Source organism: Protomyctophum bolini (genome assembly GCF_963924005.1).
Source record: "Protomyctophum bolini genome assembly, chromosome: 9".
Classification (NCBI taxonomy): domain Eukaryota; kingdom Metazoa; phylum Chordata; class Actinopteri; order Myctophiformes; family Myctophidae; genus Protomyctophum; species Protomyctophum bolini.
The window spans coordinates 23345073-23363509 of NC_137870.1; the positions used below are offsets into that span (position 1 = coordinate 23345073).

At 43.4% G+C, this 18437-nt stretch overlaps 1 protein-coding gene across 2 annotated transcripts in view; it reads right to left on the reverse strand.

Annotated features, from left to right (window-relative positions):
• Positions 1-18437, reverse strand: part of ppm1lb (protein phosphatase, Mg2+/Mn2+ dependent, 1Lb) — a 52770-nt gene that overhangs the window by 3055 nt on the left and 31278 nt on the right. For both annotated transcript variants that reach the window (XM_080771809.1, XM_080771810.1), the window contains exons 2-3: positions 9658-9874; positions 1686-1847 (exon numbers count right to left, since the gene is read on the reverse strand). In XM_080771809.1, coding sequence (XP_080627935.1) covers positions 1686-1847; positions 9658-9874 — 379 coding nt within the window. The remainder of the gene's footprint in view (positions 1-1685; positions 1848-9657; positions 9875-18437) is intronic.

Consider the following 18437-nt stretch of genomic DNA (forward strand, 5'->3'; position numbering starts at 1 on the left):
GGAAACGTGTTATTAAAATAGCCATTGCTTCTAGAGTAGGCCGCTCTCACCGCTATTCTATAGCAACTATCATGAATTTAGATATTCATGTTATTCATATCAGTAAGTTGAGATCCCAGATTGCCTCGCAGCGGAAGACTACGAATAGCAAGGCGCAGACTACTGAGCTGTTTTCCATCAATAGGCAGAGGTCACCCAGATAGTGGTCTCTAAAATCAATCAAAGCCAAATTATGTACGGTATGTTACACTTACGGTCGGTTTCCCTTTGCTATAAATTCCTCATGCTGGTAAAAAATATTTTAGTACATTATTTATGCATTCTAACCCAAATGAGGTGATGGTTAAATGTTGTATCCAACAAAGCTCGTGTGCATCATGAATGATGCATGGAGATTCGCAAAAAGTAACTTTATCAATGATAAAGCAGAGGGAAACAAAACAATCCTCGTGAGCTCTGGAAGCTACTTAACAACCAACTAGGCTGCGGTCAGAAACAAAAAACCAGGTTTACAAACATAAACATCAAATCGAACAACACCCTCATCACTGACAAGCTAGATGTGGTCAACTACTTAAACATCTTCTTTACAACCATTGCAACAACTCTGTATATACTCAAGTATATACATATATTATTTTCTTTCTTAATATTTACAGCTGGGTCTGTTATTTAGTAGGCCTATATGGTTTACGCAGTCCACATGTGGCCAAAAGCTTGCATCAAACAAAACTGTTGTGCAATCATTTCCTCTTGAAGAAAACACTGAAGACACTGAAGTTATGTTCTTTCACTTTTTTCTTAGTGTCTGAGTCAAGAGTGGACTTATTGCACGTCAACAGCGTTACTATATCATTATTAAACAACATGAAATTTTTGGTGTAATATGAATATAATTCCCTAGATTGTGTTTGGCAATAGGCTACCACCATGTTTAGTTCAGTGTCAAAGTGCTCTCTATCTACTCCAAATAAGAGTAGTTGTCTTGTCTTCACCATCTGAAAACGTTCAATACCCAAAGTGACCAGTAGATGGCGACATATAGCCATCTCAATGCCCAACTGAATAACGACTCAAAATCTGGCAAGCTGTCATTAGGCCCTACATCAAAATCGCTTAGATGACAAAAAATACAGATGGGATGGGAGATAAATGATTCAAAGAAATGTATAGTCTGAGTAGGGCTTCACCATTTTGTCTAAAATTATAATCCTGATTATGTTTGCTTAATATTATTCTAATTGAAAATATTAACCATGATTATTGGAAATAATGATTTGGGGAATAAAACAATGTTTTTATAACTTTCTTAATTCCCTGTTCGTATCTTTGGTCAAGTGGTCTGTAATGGCTTCTGTTATTGTATTGTTCCTTTGTCAGCTTGATGGATAGGTATGGGTTGTACAATACCAAGTTTCATGATTACAAGGTTGTGAGTCATAATATTTTGGTTCATTTTCCAGCCCTAAATGCAGCCCTAAGTCTGAGTACAGATGATCATTTAATGTGCCAATAAACTTGGTCTTATTAGTTACTTACTTGTCTATGATATTAAACAATCTAACCTCACTGAAATCAGTTTTTAAAAATGAATTTATTTTATTGTTCAACTAAAGCCAAGTCCATCTGCTCTGAATCAGATGTGAAAATAATGTACCTACTGACACACAAAAATGCATGCTCACCAGCCTTCTTTATCCTCTTGCGTTCTTTGAGTTGGTAAGGTTTGTGGTCATGCGACAGAGGAATAGCATTTCCATCTTTATCACACAGAACTCCACGCGAGTCTCCAACATTGGCCACTATCAACTCTTTGTCAGACAGCAGTGCAACCAAGCATGTAGTACCTGCAAGAGGAGGGGGGGTGAGACAGGACTCATGTTGAGAATAACCTCAACCAAGTCAGAAACAACAGGAGAAACAACATTCAATGCACAAAAACACATCCAATGCTAATCTAAACATCTGTGGCCTGCAAAGAAAGCACTTCAAAAAGTTTCCCTCTTCATCCTCCTCTTCGGGATGCTGTGCTTTCTTCCGTTGTGTTCCTGTCTTTGTTTAGTTTCTCAGCCAGGCAGAGAGAAGAGTCTGGGCTGAGACTCTGAGACCTATTGTGTTAGATCCAAGGCCATGTAGAGAGAAGACAGATCTGCCTGTTTGGCCATCTGCTCACTTTAAACTGAGACAAGACCAGAGAGACGGCAACAGAGGAGAGATAAAAGACAACAAGAAAGTGTGTGTGTGTGTGTGTGGGGGGGGGGGGGGGGGGGGGGGGGGGGATTGGACCACCCTGAGGAGGGGAAACAGAGAGAGAGAGAGAGAGAGAGAGAGAGAGAGAGAGAGAGAGAAAACAACCAGTATAGTTATGCTCAATGGACTACAGCAAACAGGGCAAAAGTGTACAATGACTGCATTCTCTCTTTGGTGATGTTGGCTTGTGTCCTCCTGGGGTCACTGTGTTCTATAAGGGAACAAAGGCGGCTGGCATCAACGTCATAGTGTGGATCTGAACTACCTATGAACTTTATGAAACATCCCTAAAGTACGGTATGTTCCACAGACACCTTGGTGTCATGTTTGCACCGCTGTAGGAAGTGCTCTATAAAGGGCCTTTTCAGAAACTTTCAATGAAATTAAACTAGTTCAATTCCCTGGTTCCCCAATCATTTAAACCGTTCAGAAACCAAACATACGGAGATGCCTGGAGAGAAAATTGGACAGAGATGAGCAAAGAGAGAGAAAGAGGGTGATTTTATATTATGTTTTATAACTGGGTGAGAGAGGGGGAATACTTAAGAGTGGGAAGAAAAAAGGAAAAAACACAAAGAAATGGTACTTGTAGGGAAGGATACCACATTACACATACCACATTTGCTTATTGATATAATGCAGTGTTACATATAATTTCTGTTTACCGGTATTACATGATATGATATGATATGATATAGTACATTATGATATATAATTACATCATGTCTTCAAATAACCTGTTTGTAGCTAATCCTGTAATTCGGGCTCACAGCTGTCACTCTGCCTCTCTGTATGATGCCGTCTGACTAATTATCCTTATCTGGTTCCTATGGAGATAACGATAATGGACAGAGGTGACTTCCTAGCACACCATTTCCCAATTAACTGAGCACAGCCGGTCCCCGTTCTCCATTAACGCGGCATGGCAGAATACACTGTGAAGTCCTGGGTGTTAATATCGCTCTTCGATTTAACCCATTCAGGCCTGACGTCGAAATTAAAAAAAAAAAAAGTTTTCTAAATCATGACAATTTTCTGAAAGATTTGAGGCACATTTTAACGATTTTTCAAAAATAGCAGACCTACAAGTTCATAGGTTTATTCCAATTGGCAAAGTGAAGATCCTATAGCCTATACATAACCTATACACTGCACTTGACTGCATTCTATTTACAATGACGATGCTCGTTGGGAACGATGCCCGTTGACCGTTATACAGTTGAGTATACCTGTTGTAATTGTTCTAAAGTGTAGTACTCATTATCATAGTAATTGGAGATCAGATGTCAGTACTATGACAACATATTGACATTAGGGGCCTCCATACAGTATATAGGCATAAAAGGGACACAAACAGACAGGCCGATACAGAGATCTCTATATGGGCATAACAGAGACTCATAGTAGACACACAGATCGATAGATAGAGATTGTTGATGAGCACTAGCCCCTCCTATGCCCAGCTTTGTGTGTACCCCATAGCGATGATTTGATTGGCTGAGCAAGGAATGTGAGGACGGCAAAAGTGATTGGCTAGATTGTGATGATGTATGATGATAAGAGCGCCCCTCACTTCACACGATTTTTATAGATATTTTTGGAGATCCACTGATCTGACTGACTTCACTAAGGCACTCCCTTGGGTGTCCCTTCAATAAGGCACTCTCTTGGGTGTCAGTGACATGCACCAGGTCTGAAGCCAATTAGTCGGGTGGTTCTAAAGATGTGCAATACAGTGGGGGGGATTCACACTGAGTCTGTTTGATTAAAACTGTTCCCGAATACGGTTGCCTGGCCGCTGGCCATGATTCACATTGGCCTTGATTCTTCCGCACCCGAGTACATTTCATTCAATTGTATTCAACTAGAATTTCACGCCCGCTTCGCGAACATTCAATCCCAGAGTTACTTCGCCACGCACTCCGCGGCAGAAGTGCCGTGTTTGCATGAATGAAACTGTATGTAATCGCGCCTGTGTGTGTGTGTGTGGGACACGTGTGTGTGTGTGGGGGGGTGGCTTACAGGCGTGCGTGTGCGTGTGTGTGTGTGTGCATGCAATGAGAAGCCAATGTGAAGTAGCGAACAGTGTAATTGTTTTACTTCGGCAAAAAACAACTATTGACAAACAACAATGTTGATGTAAGTAACACGATCGCTGAGAGAGATATAGTTTAAATACTGAGATTTAGAAGGAATGAGCAAAATCGCTAGAATTCCTCTTCCTCGTTTCTGTTCTCCTCAATCTCCTGCGCGAGATGAGATTTTGAGACTGTGACTGAAAGCTAGTGTGGGGGCGGGCCTGGTGGGCCTATTAGAACACAGGGCAGTGTTGCCAGGTTTGCGAATTGTAAGCGAGTTGTAGTGTGTGTAAGTAGCGTGGTTAAAAGGCCTTGTTTCTGGCCTGTTGGGGCAACAGCATAGTGTCCACAGGTTTTCATTGGCTAGTGGCCACATCTTTTGGCCACGTGACCAACTTTACAAATGTAAGAATAGATGCTTTCACATTGCAGCGATCCATATCCGAGTACACTTCAATCGGTCCCAGGAACGGTTGGGTGATCTGCACTCGAGAACGGTACGCAGCATTCACACTACCACAACATCGCATCCATAGTGTGAATCCCTTGTTAAGATAGTATATCCTACCTGTTGAATAAATTGATTCAAAGCCTGAACCCCACTTGAAATGTGTGCCCTAAAGACATGCCACATCAACATAAAAGGTTAACTGAACACCACACAGCTTGGCCGATTCTAAAAAAGAATCTTAATCTAAATCCTAAAAGTTTTCAGAAAAACCTGTATGTTTCTATGTCAGTGGTTCTCAACCTTTTTCATGTCAAGGACCCCCATAATTATCTATATTTGACCGCGGTCCCCCATCTGAAAATATGTTGTTCCAGAGACCCCCCCAGAAGCAAAGATTTGAGTTAAAAACTTTCACCCTGAAAGAATATATATTCAAAGATTTGCGCCACATTTTCACGATTCTTCAAAAATTGCAAATCTACAAGCTTGTAGATCTGCTATTTTTCAATAGCTAAAGTATAACATAATGCTTAAAACACCAAAAGGGGTTCCCGTCCAGAATGGGTTAAAAGAGGACTCCGTTATCTTTCTTTTGAGCGCTACTGTTCATTGATAAACAATGAAAGGATGAACAGCCAAAGGGATGAATCTGATGTGCACTTGTTCTGTGGGGAGATGAGCAGAACTGAGATGGTATCTCTGTCAACCACCCTCCCTCCCTCCCTCAAAAAACCCTATCTCCAAGCCTAATCCTGGCCCTGATTACAACACAAGCGAGGAGCTGAGTGTCCTGAATAGCTCAATTGTTGAATCAGATACAAGGGGCAACAATTTAAAACAATTACCGCGTCACCTGATCCCCCTGAGACCCCATAGCAGTTAAGAAGGAAGACTCTAACGTCACTCCAGCCTAGGTGTCCAAAACTACAACTGCACAACAGCAGAACTTTTTGAGGGGCGCTAGCCCCTCCAATGCATGGCTTTTGACAACTAGACCTGTACGTGCCCGTTGGCCACGGCGGCCTACTTGGCAACGATGCAACATGGCAGCCAAATCTTAGCGTCAGCCCGTCTTAGAGTACAGCCCAAACACAGGATGAGAGAAACGTGGAGGGTTAATGAACAGATGAGGGTGCAACAAGTCATATAGATAGGGAAAAGGGGGATTGAGGAGATCAGAACAGATGGGGATGTCGAGGTCAAGAACAGGTGAATGTAAAAATCAGTAAGAACCTTGACAGAATATGAATTGCACAGCTGGAACAGACGCTCTCAACGGTTCTTTCAGTGGGCTCCCTTGTCGACTTACACATGAGCAAACTAACACACCTGTGTGTGCTGTGCTTTGTCATTCAGGAGGACCTTCTCACCCCCAACCTCCAACACTGTATTAGCTTCCCTTCTCTCTCTCTCTCTTTCTCTCTTTGTAGTGAAAGACCATACAGTACCTAATTATGAGATGACCCTACATCACTTTTGTGGTCCCTGTATCTCTCTCTCCATCCCACACAACTCACATGGTTGAGCCAATCAGAGTTGAGCTAGTCAAGCAAGGTGTGTTAGAGAGGAGCATATTGCTACAGTGATGTTCCACTCTTTATAATGAGATAGCAATCAATATTGTGAAAATCAGTTTTCCCCCTTTATATGCTGAATAATAGTGTTATCTGCCACTTTCTCTGTCTGCCCTGCATAGATTGCATTTCCTGTATCGCTGTTTTAGTGCGTTAACATCCGTGCATAGTAAGCATAGACCTTATAATGCCCTCAGTCTTAGTTGTTCTCTCCCTCTTTTCACTTCCTAAACAAGTCAACCTAGAGGTATGCATTGTTGAACCTTGTGGCTGTGTTTCTCGCACACACGCACGCACGCACACACACACACACACACACACACACACACACACACACACACACACACACACACACACACACACACACACACACACACACACACACACACACACACACACACACACACACACACACACACACACACACACACACACACACACACACACACACACACACACACACACACACAGTGCAGACATAGTTTGTGAAGTCCCCTGCCTTACAGCTGTAAAAACCTTATTTTTGTATATTGCAGGCAGCACAACTAAAGTTGTAAAGTACTTCATAAGTATTTATGTTTTGTTTTTAAGGACTAAACATTTTCACAACAGATAAGGCTTATACAGTTTATTTTGGTGTACAATTTAATTTAACATTAAGACATTTATGTCTTAAAGGAAAGTGTTTATACAGTTATCAAAACACAACACAGAAAATACCAGTGAAGATAAACACCTCTACAGAGGAGACTAGAGGGTTCGAATCCACCGTGCCTTGGCTGGGCATCCATGCAAGCCTGTGTTGGACGGAGAGAAGCAGGGCAGGAAGAGTAAGTATAGTCCTTTATGCTGAGGCAGTGCCTGTCAGCAGTGGACTGTATAGAACGGTGAGGACTATAGGGTGCCAGGTGAGCCAGCAGGGTTCAACTGACCATGGCTGAATGGGTAGTATATGTATTGAGGAGGTGTCCCTGAGTAAGACACTGTCCTAAATGCTCTCCAAGACTGTATTAATAGCGCACACTATCCTTAATAGTTAGGAGGATAATGCTCCACACGTCCCAGACTCTTCTCCCTTCTGCCCTTCTGGCTCCAAAATTATGGAATGAACTTTCATTGCAATCAGAACTGCAGACTCACTCCCAATACTTCTGCCGTAGGCTGCAAACTTCAGACTCCATCTTAGCTGTAGCACTTGCACTAGCCTCGACGACCTTACAGGCGTATGCAAAGGCTAAACCTATGTAATTCACCCTTTGTCAAGTCCCGCCCGTGGTTGTGCCCATCTTCGCACCCATTAGTTGACGTTTCTTGGTTGGACAAAAATCCTTTCTCTTCATCCACTACCAGTGAAATAACATGTTTTTCAGTTGCTTAAAGGACCACTTCACCACTTTTCAACCTGCTTCCCTATAATTGGTCTGTGTCTCATGGGAGGGCTGTGGGCAGCCTAATGATAATAAAAATCTAAATATGTTAAAAAAGTAGAGTAGAAACCCCCACCCCGTGTGAAGTGAGGGGCGCTCTTATCATCGTACATCATCATGACGTAATATGTCTATTTGCTCAGACACATATGACGTACATTCTCCATTCATTGTCAATGGGAATTTAATTACGACCAAAGGTCGCAGTTAACTATGGAATCGTGCATTTCCCGTCAGTGTGTGTGTTGGTTGGTTGGTTGGTTGGTCGGGGTGAGAGAGCACGTGACATCACGTGACATCATCAGGGATGGAGATCAATATCAATCATCATCAATGTCATCAATATTAAGCCCATATAGAGACACACTGGGACTACACATTTCACGCCCCCAAATGAGACAGCGGCCCCACTGGTCCATTTCAACACTGTACTGCAGCTGTCAATGCAATCCCTATGAGAGGCATCATAAAATACCCTAATTTCACTGGTCCATTACTGAGGCTTTAGTGATTTTGTTTGTGTTCTAATAAAGTTTCCCATACTGTATGTTTGATTTGTCCTTTTCAATGTCACATACCTGCCATCTGAATATACAACCCACAATGTACTATAATATACTCTATCAGAGATTCAACCCACCCTTTTCACATTGGTCTGTTATAGCGCCACCAACAGGTGGATTTTTGGAACAAAATGCCTCAAATCATGAACGCAGCGTGCCATTTACGTGAAATCTTTCACAGACTTTCCTACTAGGCTGAGGAATATATCCCAACCTTTTCACATTGGCCTGTTATAGCACCACCAACAGGTGGATTTTTGCAAAACACATTTTTGGAACAAAATGCCTCAAATCCCTGAGGGGCACTTTATCTGTCCCTCCTCACCGTCTGAGGTCAACCAATTTATTTTATTGTGCCGTCACTAATCTCTACCGTTTCATACGCCAGTCTTTTTATACCGTTTTTATCGTGTAACTAAATCTCCTATACATGCGTCTCCTCCTTCCCCTCCGGCACCCCTCCACCCTGTTCCACCACTCTCTCTTCCCTCCCTCCCTCCTTCCTTTCAGAGATAATTACTACAAGCCTCATGAAGATCAGGCTGTATTTAAACAGCTGAATAAGCATGGCCTGCGGCCGCTGGCAGCCATCAACAGTCAAGTTAAACAGTACAGCAGAAAATAATACTTTGCAGGCAGCATTATAAGGCACCTTGAAAAGAGAGAGAGAGAGAGAGAGAGAGAGAGAGAGAGAGAGCGAGAGAGAGCATGCACCAGAAGGTGGACAAATAGTACGCCAGAGGTCTGGTAATGGCTCGCTGCTTTATGACGCCTTCAGTAATGATCAACACTATTTGGCAGAATGCATCAGTGATGTACAGTACCTCACAGATGAGGTGCAGGAGAGAGGAACTGAACCTGCACAGTAATAACCTGTGTTCACTTTAAAGCATTCACTTGACACACACTGTATGTGTGTGTGTGTGTGTGTGTGTGTGTGTGTGTGTGTGTGTGTGTGTGTGGCCTCTGCTGCTTGGTTTACAGCTACTCATTAAGACTGACATGTACACATGTGTATATCCTGTAGGTAAATCGCAGCTAACTGTTCTACCACTGTGGAGTTTGCACATTTGTGGAAAATACAACAACCCCAGAGGTCATACACGTGCACATATTTGCATTTTAAGTATATGCATATATACATGATTGTGTGGCTGTTGGAGTTGAGGTATCACAGTGTTGCAGTCTATAACACACGCATGCACAGCCACGCACGCACGCGCACACACACACACACACACACACACACACACACACACACACACACACACACACACACACACACACACACGCAGTATACAGTATATACTACACCTGCTTCATTGTAAGAGGCAGAGAGCTTGTGCAGTATTTCTCTGTCCAATGCTAGGATCTGCTTCTCCAGGATAGAGGGATAGGACAGGCCAACAGTCTCCTTCTTGTCATCCTTCTCTTTGTCCTTTTCTTTGTCGCTCTCTTTCTGTCGTTCATAGGTCAGGAGCTGCTGGCGCAGAGCATCAGGAAGGTGGACCTTAGCAAACTCAGCAGCAGCCTGGTCATAGAGAAGAGAGGGACACAAATACTTAATTTGGAGAACTTAATCACTTTTTCTGCGTGATACTGTAGGACTATGAGTACAAAACAGGCCTCGTGGGTTTTTACACTGAAGGAAATGATGACTGCAACAGATTGTTAGCAACAAGTTTCCCAATTTTAGTAGGCCTACCAACTTACATTTGGAACCTCCATATGAAGGGTATTCAATGTTCTAATAAATGTTAACTTCCTGTTAATGGAGCCATAATTCCTTGCCGTTAATTTGGTTTTGTTTAATTTAATTAATGGTGTGGCCTTGCTTATAATAATGGTTCTTAATTAATGAATTAATGGTGTGGCCTTGCTTATAAAAATGGTTCTTAATTAATGAATGAATGGTGTGGCCTTACTTATAATAATGGTTCTAGCTATGGTTACTATTATATACCTGGCAGTGGGTGATTGTGGCCAGGTGTGCAATCGGGAAAACCAAAAGTTTTGTCATCTACAGGTATAGGATTTACTGATGAGATTTTAATAAATTAATTGACATATACAATTATTTAACAACAGCTCTGGGTGCGCCCGGGTTCGAACTGGTAACATTGCGGTTCCCATTCGGCCAATCTACCCCTGAGCCACTGCCGCTCACTGATGCCATGTCTGTGGAGCGTGGCTGTTTTGACTGTGGGATGCACTGATAAACTGAAACAAGAGCCAAGTGAAAGGGGAATGAAGCGTGGGAAAACTTATTTGACCTTCACCCTTGAAAGAAAACCATAAACAAAACAAACAGTGAAATGCTTCCCTGTGGATATAATAAAAGTAGGGACGTAAAATAGCATTATCAAAATATTTTGTTTATTTTTATATAATCAACTTCTTTCGCCCCTCCCGTTCCAAGTACCCCCCCCTTTCTCTCTGTCACGTATGCAGAAGGGAAAGGGCAGTGGGCTGCAGTGGCAGTGACCTGCTTGTCCTTTGCGTTTTGCTGAAACTCTAACACAGATAAACAGACACAGATAAGGAGAGGAAAAGTGCACTGCCAGCCAAACGCACACACCCACGTGCACTGCCAGCCAAGCGCGCACACACACACACACACACACACACACACACACACACACACACACACACACACACACACACACACACACACACACACTGTGGGATAGAGCTGAGCAAGAGAAACTCTATCGTCTCTGCTATCCATTTGAACACCGCTCCACAAAACCCCTTTTCAACACATTCACACAGTTGAAAAGACTGTCCTGCATCTCTTCCCCCGGATTCAGGGCCAGACAAGGAAGGCAAGTCTGTCCAAGTCAAGGCCATCGAGGTCAAAGCGGAGCAATGTGACATTTATATATTTGTTTAAAATCCAATTTTTGTGTGTAGAAACCATGGTTCTCCAAAAGCCATGGAGTGAGAATATAGAATGGAGACAGCAGGACAGAATCTAATTTCTTGGCACTGTAATGATGAGGTGATAGGACAGAGACCCCAGTGAACCGTACAGTGAAAGTGCTCTCATAATATCCAGTGTTCATTTGGCTCTATTCCAGACGCTCCCTCCTCCCATCTCCATCTCCACCTCTATCTATATCTCATCCACCCTGCCTGCACTCAGAAATAACTGCCAAGGACTTCAATGACCCTTTCTCTTCACTCTCTCCAATTCCTTTCTTTCATTCTTTTTTTTTACCTCAAGAAATGCATGAAATTGCAAATGGGACTTATTAGCACTGCAACACCTTGCACATGTAACCTCCTAACCTCCATACATTTCCATGGTTTTGCTTCCATGCTGCACATCTACATATGTGCCTATTTGTATCTCTCATGTTTCAAATCCCAGACAATCCCTCCTCTCTTCCCTTCTGCCGTTGTTGTATAGGATGCCATGAAAATAGTGCAATGGGTTTTGTATGGAGTAATACTGCACCCTTTACGAAACAGTTTAATTGGCTCTGTCAGGCACAGTGTGTGTGTGTGTGTGTGTGTGTGTGTCTGTGTCTGTGTCTGTGTGTGTGTGTGTGTGTGTGTGTGTGTGTGTGTGTGTGTGTGTGTGTGTGTGTGTGTGTGCGTGCGTGCGTGTGTGTATGTGTGTGTGTGTAGTATGCCTTAAGATATACTATAGTAGTAGTGTGCTTTACTGCTGAAACAATGGATGGATAGAAATGAGTGGGAAAATGAAAGAGTGTCACGATCCGTGACGTTTCTGTTGTGCTTTTGTTTTGTAGTATTTTTGGTCCCTTGGTTTCCTCTGTTGCTTTTGTTACCTGTGTTGTCTCACCACCTGTGATTATTAGTTTTCTCCACCTGTGTCTTATTTGTCTCTCAGCCAATCCCTGTGTTGATTTTGTTAGTGGTTCACCTGTGTCTAGTCAGTCTTTGTGTATGCCCCAGTGTGTTTCAGTCCTTTGTCAGATCCTCATTGTAAGTCATGAGTGTACGTCCTAGTTTTGCTTCTCGTGTTCCTAGTCTTGTTTATTGCTTCCTCGTGTTTGGTCCTGGTCCGTTGTGAGTTTTGTCAATAAACTCTGTTGCATTTGACATCCTCTGCCTCCGCCTATCTGTCTGCACTTGGGTCCTACACCTTCTCTGCCCTGCACTGTGACAAAGAGAGATTGAGAGGTGATAAAGCCGTTTATGCTCATGGGAGGAACTGAAAAGGTAGGAGAGTGAAGAAGATAAGAGAGACATGCAGTATATCAGAGAGAGCATTAGAGAAAAACAGAAAGACAGCTGAAGAGCAAAGAAGACAAACAGAAATTGAGCATTTGACACAGAGAGAGAGCAAGACAGATGTCACAGTAGACCCATAACGGACAATCTCTGTTCTGCAGACCCCATAGTCCATAAACATCTGCAGTAGTGGTGCACGATATTGATTTTTTGAAACCGATACCGATATCGAGAACTTCTTGCTTCTCAAAGACCGATACCGATACGATAACCGATAATAAAAATATATAGACATGAATAAAAAATACATACTAGTGAGTAACGGTACATGTAACACAGCTTTGACCTAAGCAATTACAGTATAGTAGGCTATATCAGTGGTTCCCAAAGTGGGGTTCGGGGACCCCCGGCCCCAGGGGTACCTGAGGGAGTTCCAGGGGGTCCCCAGCTAAATTATATAGTTAGGAACCAAATGGACCCTTATGGGTCTGTAACTCTGAGTGTAGAAATGGAACATTTCCAGTTGTATACTCTCAGAGTAAAAATAACATTGATTTTACAATATAAATTGGGAGTCCCAGAGCAAATTGTGATTGGCCAGATGACGTATGATGATAAGAGTGCCCCTCACTTCACACAGGTGTGAATTTTTTTAAATGAATAAAAACAACAATATAATGTCTGTGAATGTCTGTGTGTGTCCGGTCAGTTGGCCTCAAAACTTTTCCATGTCAAGGAGCAAGGACCCCAAATTGTTAGCCCACAGACACCCATTTGAAAATGTATGCCAGGGCTCTAGCAGTGATTCTCATCATTTTTATTTCAAGGACACCCAGTTTGACATGCATTAGGCTACTGACCCCCCATTTAATGCCATTTACATAAGGGACCTCAATTTATAATTTTTTATTTATATCGTAAAATCAATGTCAACTCTGAGAGGGTACAAATGGAACCAAATGGACCTGTAAGGGTCAATTTCGTTCCATTTGTAAACTCTGACTCCCCGGATCCCACTTTGAGAACCACTATTGTCTGTGTGTGTGCGTGTGTAAACACAAATACAACACTATCCAAGTTCCAGTGATAGACGTTGTTGTTAGCATATAGTCATTAGCATGGTCTGTAGCATCATGTAGCCAAACAGCTACTACTTCTACATTTCTCAACCAAAACGGTCGCGTCGCGTTTCACAATGCTACACAACTGGAGCAAATTAATAAACTACAACCGGTAACGAGTGACACGCATTCAACAGCGAGATGAATGAACGAGCACCAATACGCGCTCGTCAGCTGCTGAGACAGTCGTCACCGTTCGTATGAATGCGAGTCAGTGAGTGAAATGAGAGAGGGGAGAATGGGAGATAGAGAGGAGAAGCAGGCGGGGCTATTGGCCTGCTATGGAACTACACACTGCAACAGACAGAGTGGAGAAGCGTCTCTCTCTCGCTCGTCTCAGCCGTTCCTCCGGAGAGATTGGCGACTCGGGGAGCGTTTGGGCGCACCACAGAAATGATTGGTAGTCCCATAGTTGCTACCAACTATATTTTTAGGTCGCACAGATACAATTTCAGGCGCATTTGCGTCCAAAATGATCGCAATTTCGAGCCCATATAAAGTATATTATCGGCGCTATTATAACGTTATCGAATTTATCGGGATGACGTCATAATTGCTAATATCGGGTCGCAATTTATCGGGACGATAATTATCGTGCATCCCTAATCTGCAGTGTTATTGGCCTTGAAGCAATGCTTGTCAAGGCGACAACTCACAGAGATAACGCTGTGTGCTTCCACTCACAGAATCGCCTACGTTCACAATACACAGAGAGGATGAGGTGCACTGGGCCCACCTCCGCACTAAGGATGCACTGAATGGGAAATTCTTGGCCAAAACCGAATACAGAATATTGGAAACAGTTGGCCGGAAACCGAATAGCCGAATATGATTAATATTATATATTTTTATTACCAGTTTTTGTACCATTGCTGTCATGGCCGTACCTTTGTTGTAGACTCAGAGCTACATGATAATGACAAAAGACATGATTACATTTTGATCACATCATCACAAAATAAACTGTAGGTTACGAAAGGTACTTTCGTTCTTTGACTATTTGGTTTCTGCTCTAAAATCACCCGAACCGAATACCGAATATGCATTGTTGCCACTATTCGGCCGAATAGTTTCGGTGTCCGAATATTCGGTGCATCCGTACTCCGCACCAACTCTACCTATATCCACCTACCGCAGAGCACATTCACATGACTGTGGTCAGTGGCACGTGAAGGATTACTGCACGCTGGATATTCCCTGAATGCGACGGTGTGTCCTCGGTCAAGGGTGTTGTAGAGGAATGTTGCAGTTGCGTGCTGCTGCAGAGTCACATGCACAACACATGGTTCTGCACAATAACAAGGACTTGTGCGGACAAATGCATGTGTTTGCACGCACACACACACACACACACACACACACACTCACACTCACACTCACACAATCTCATCTACACAGTCCACAACATTCTGCCCTTTGCCATCCTCAGGCCTCTTCCTTGGACCACTCTGTGTTTGTAACTCTTAATACTGATCCGATCAGACAGATATAGCCCAACAGAAGGAGCTCCATCCATCATCACTCACACCAGCAGGCTGTGAGAAGAGGGGAACTCCTCCAAGTTTCTTTTAGAATCACCCTGGGATAGGGGGGGCTTCATAATTATTCTGCCATCTCCCTGGCAGAAGAGAGTTAAGAAAAGCTCATTACCATCACTCAAGTGCATCATTAAAAAGAGAAGGGCAGAGTCTATTCTACAGGCGGAGGTTGAAACGAAGCGACATGGAGCCAATGGAAGCTTCAAAGACACGAGGAGTGGGAAGTGACAGAGAGAGAGAAAGAGAGAGAGAGAGATAATCCGGGGGTGGAGAGAGCTATACTTACGCTTGAAAATATTTGCGCTTGTTGTTTGGTTGCCCAATTTGTGCAAGAAACCATTCTCGACTGGCGTTTAATTAAGCCTTTAAGATTAGAGGTTGTCACTTAACTCCCTAATGCACTGTGGTTTAGCTCCCTGAGTCAACAATAGGCCAGGAGACAAGAGGGTTCTTGGTCCAGCACAGACCTGTCTGTCTGTTTGTCTGTCTGTCTGTCTTTCCACAGGGCTGTAGGGTGCACTAGTAGCAGGGAGCCCTGATGTTATTATCTCACAGTCACAGCTGAGCTATGCGTTAAATGCTGTGCCGAGTGTGTGTGTGTGTGTGTGTGTGTGTGTGTTAAATGCTGTGCAGAGTGTGTGTGTGTGTGTGTGTGTGTGTCCAAGTGTGTTGTCCAAGTGTAAGGCAAAGCAGCTTGCAACATACTGTTCAATCTCCTCCATTATAGGCAGTCGGTCTATTTGGAGGAGAAGGTGCTTTTTGTACCCATGATTTACTTTCGGTGTTGGTAATATGACAGACTGAACTGAAGTGACCAATGTTTGCTGTGAATAGGTTCATGTGTTGCCTATATTCTGTACATTTAGGGCTTGTTTGGACTCAAGCACTGAGACACGTGATGTTTCGAGTGCGTAGTACATCAGAAGCAACTGAAAATATTTGTACCCTTGATAATGTATTTTATAAATGTGACTCAAATAAAGAAATCGAAATGTGTGTGTGTGTGTGTGTGTGTGTGTGTGTGTGTGTGTGTGTGTGTGCGTGCGCGTGTGTGTGCGTGGGGGGGGGGGGGGGGGGGGGGTTTGGGACAAAAACATAACGTGGACAGTAAACAGTAACAGTAAACACATTACAATATGCTGTTGGGAAACTGTTTTTGTAGCCCTGAAAACAACACTATTTCACTCCGACTGGCAGCTTTCACCCAGGCATCCCAAAACTATTTCAGTGTGTGTGTGTGTGTGTGTGTGTGTGTGTGTGTGTGTGTGTGTGTGTGTGTGTGTGTGTGTGGGGGTGTGTAGTGGTGTGCTGTAGATGTTTTTAACATGAGGAGCTATATTTTAATGACGTCCCATGCACATGCATGCGTAGGCCTACGCATGTGCACATACCCGTTAAGCTCAATGCTAGTTGAAATACTATATTCATTATGGAAATGTTTTTTTTATAATTATATTTCTTATTATTTAGTTGCATTGTTAATTTTTTGTTATTATTTTTGATTAAATTAATTATTTTCCTTTTAGTTTAATATAAAAGCCATTTACATAGACTCCTTGTCTTCACTTGAATGACTCGATTTGCTTCATTTTTTGACACACACACACACACACACACACACACACACACACACACACACACACACACACACACACACACATATTAACTGTATATATGATGATTTGGGGTGTTACAGTACAGTACAGTACAGTACAGTACAGTACAGTACAGTACAGTACAGTACAGTACAGTAGAGGGACCTCCTGGGGACCCCCACACGGTAACTCTCATTTCTCATTTCTCAACCACCGGAAGCGGGCCGACACCCTGGGCACGTTCCTGTGGGTTGGATGTTCCGGGGACCCCCCGGGGCCCCCACGCGGTAACTGTTATTTCTCAACCGTTTCGGACGCGGGGCGGCTCGCCGGAACCGGGGCCGGTACCCTGGCCGCGTTCCTGTCGGACCCCTGGGGACCCCAACACGGAGTTGCACCACTAACTTTACTGGTGTGATTTTAAAGATACAAGATAGTTTACAACATCACTTACATTGCTTTCAAAACAGTGGTTTTAAAATCAATCAGAAGTTCAGAACTTCCCACAACAGTCAGGGATAACCTTGTGAGTTTCCGGTACAGCTCTCGTTCTTGGGTCTTCTGCTAAACGATCTATTCCAAGAGATTATCATTTCTAGGGTCCCAGTCTATAGTCCCAGTCCTCTACAGGTGGGCGTGGCCCATGTAACTTGATGAACACCAAGGCTGATACCTGTTTAACCAGTAACTTTGTATGGATTGGTCATTGGTGTGATGATTAAATTCATCGCAGCCAGGTAGAGGGCTTTGGTTCTAGGTGTTGCGGCACCGTCAACTCGCACTGACGACTCTCGTGGGCACGCGTGTGCATGTATCTGCTCGTGGGCACGTGTGTGCATGTATCTGCACGTGGGCACGCGTGTGCATGTATCTGCTCGTGGGCACGTGTGTGCATGTAAGGAATTTAGGAATTTAGCTTATTTGAATGCCAACAAAGCTGCTTTTACGGCTAAGGTGACCGTATGAAACTCTACTAATAACAGCCTTCAAAAGTGCATTTTCACACATTGGCAGAACTGTCATGCACCTCCTTATCCGTAAAGTGAAGGTAACTATTATTACCCCCAGGGTGATTCACATTCAGACAGTGAACAGGCTCGAAGTCATCCGTCACTATGAGTGCCTTCACCCTCTCCCACTGTGCACGCACACACAAATGCACACATGCATTGTATCGCCGCCTACACACACGTGCACGCACACCTCTGTAACGTATTGTACTGTGTGTCCTTGCTGGACCAGCAGAGTCCATTAGAGGGGGCGAGGAGAGGACTCATATTGAACCTAAACAGTCCATTTAGGCGAACGATGGTGGACCCACAGCTTACTAGAGCATAATGTCCTAGTGATATTACCCTCTCAGTGACTGTGGTGTGGTGTGGACACTGAGTCAATCATAATGGTGTCATTTAGTTTAAAGAAAGGAAGCTCAGTATCATTTAAGGCCCGCTATGCCAGAGCCCACATCACACTGCTGCAACAATAGAACCAAAACAGGGATGGCTGTGGCAGGATAGATACATAAATAAATAAAAGAAAGAACTCATGATCTAGCTAGCCTCTAGCCTTCAATATATGATAACTAGAATTTCGCCCCCCTTCGGGGGGCTCAATCCTAGTGTCGTTGCAGCGCAATA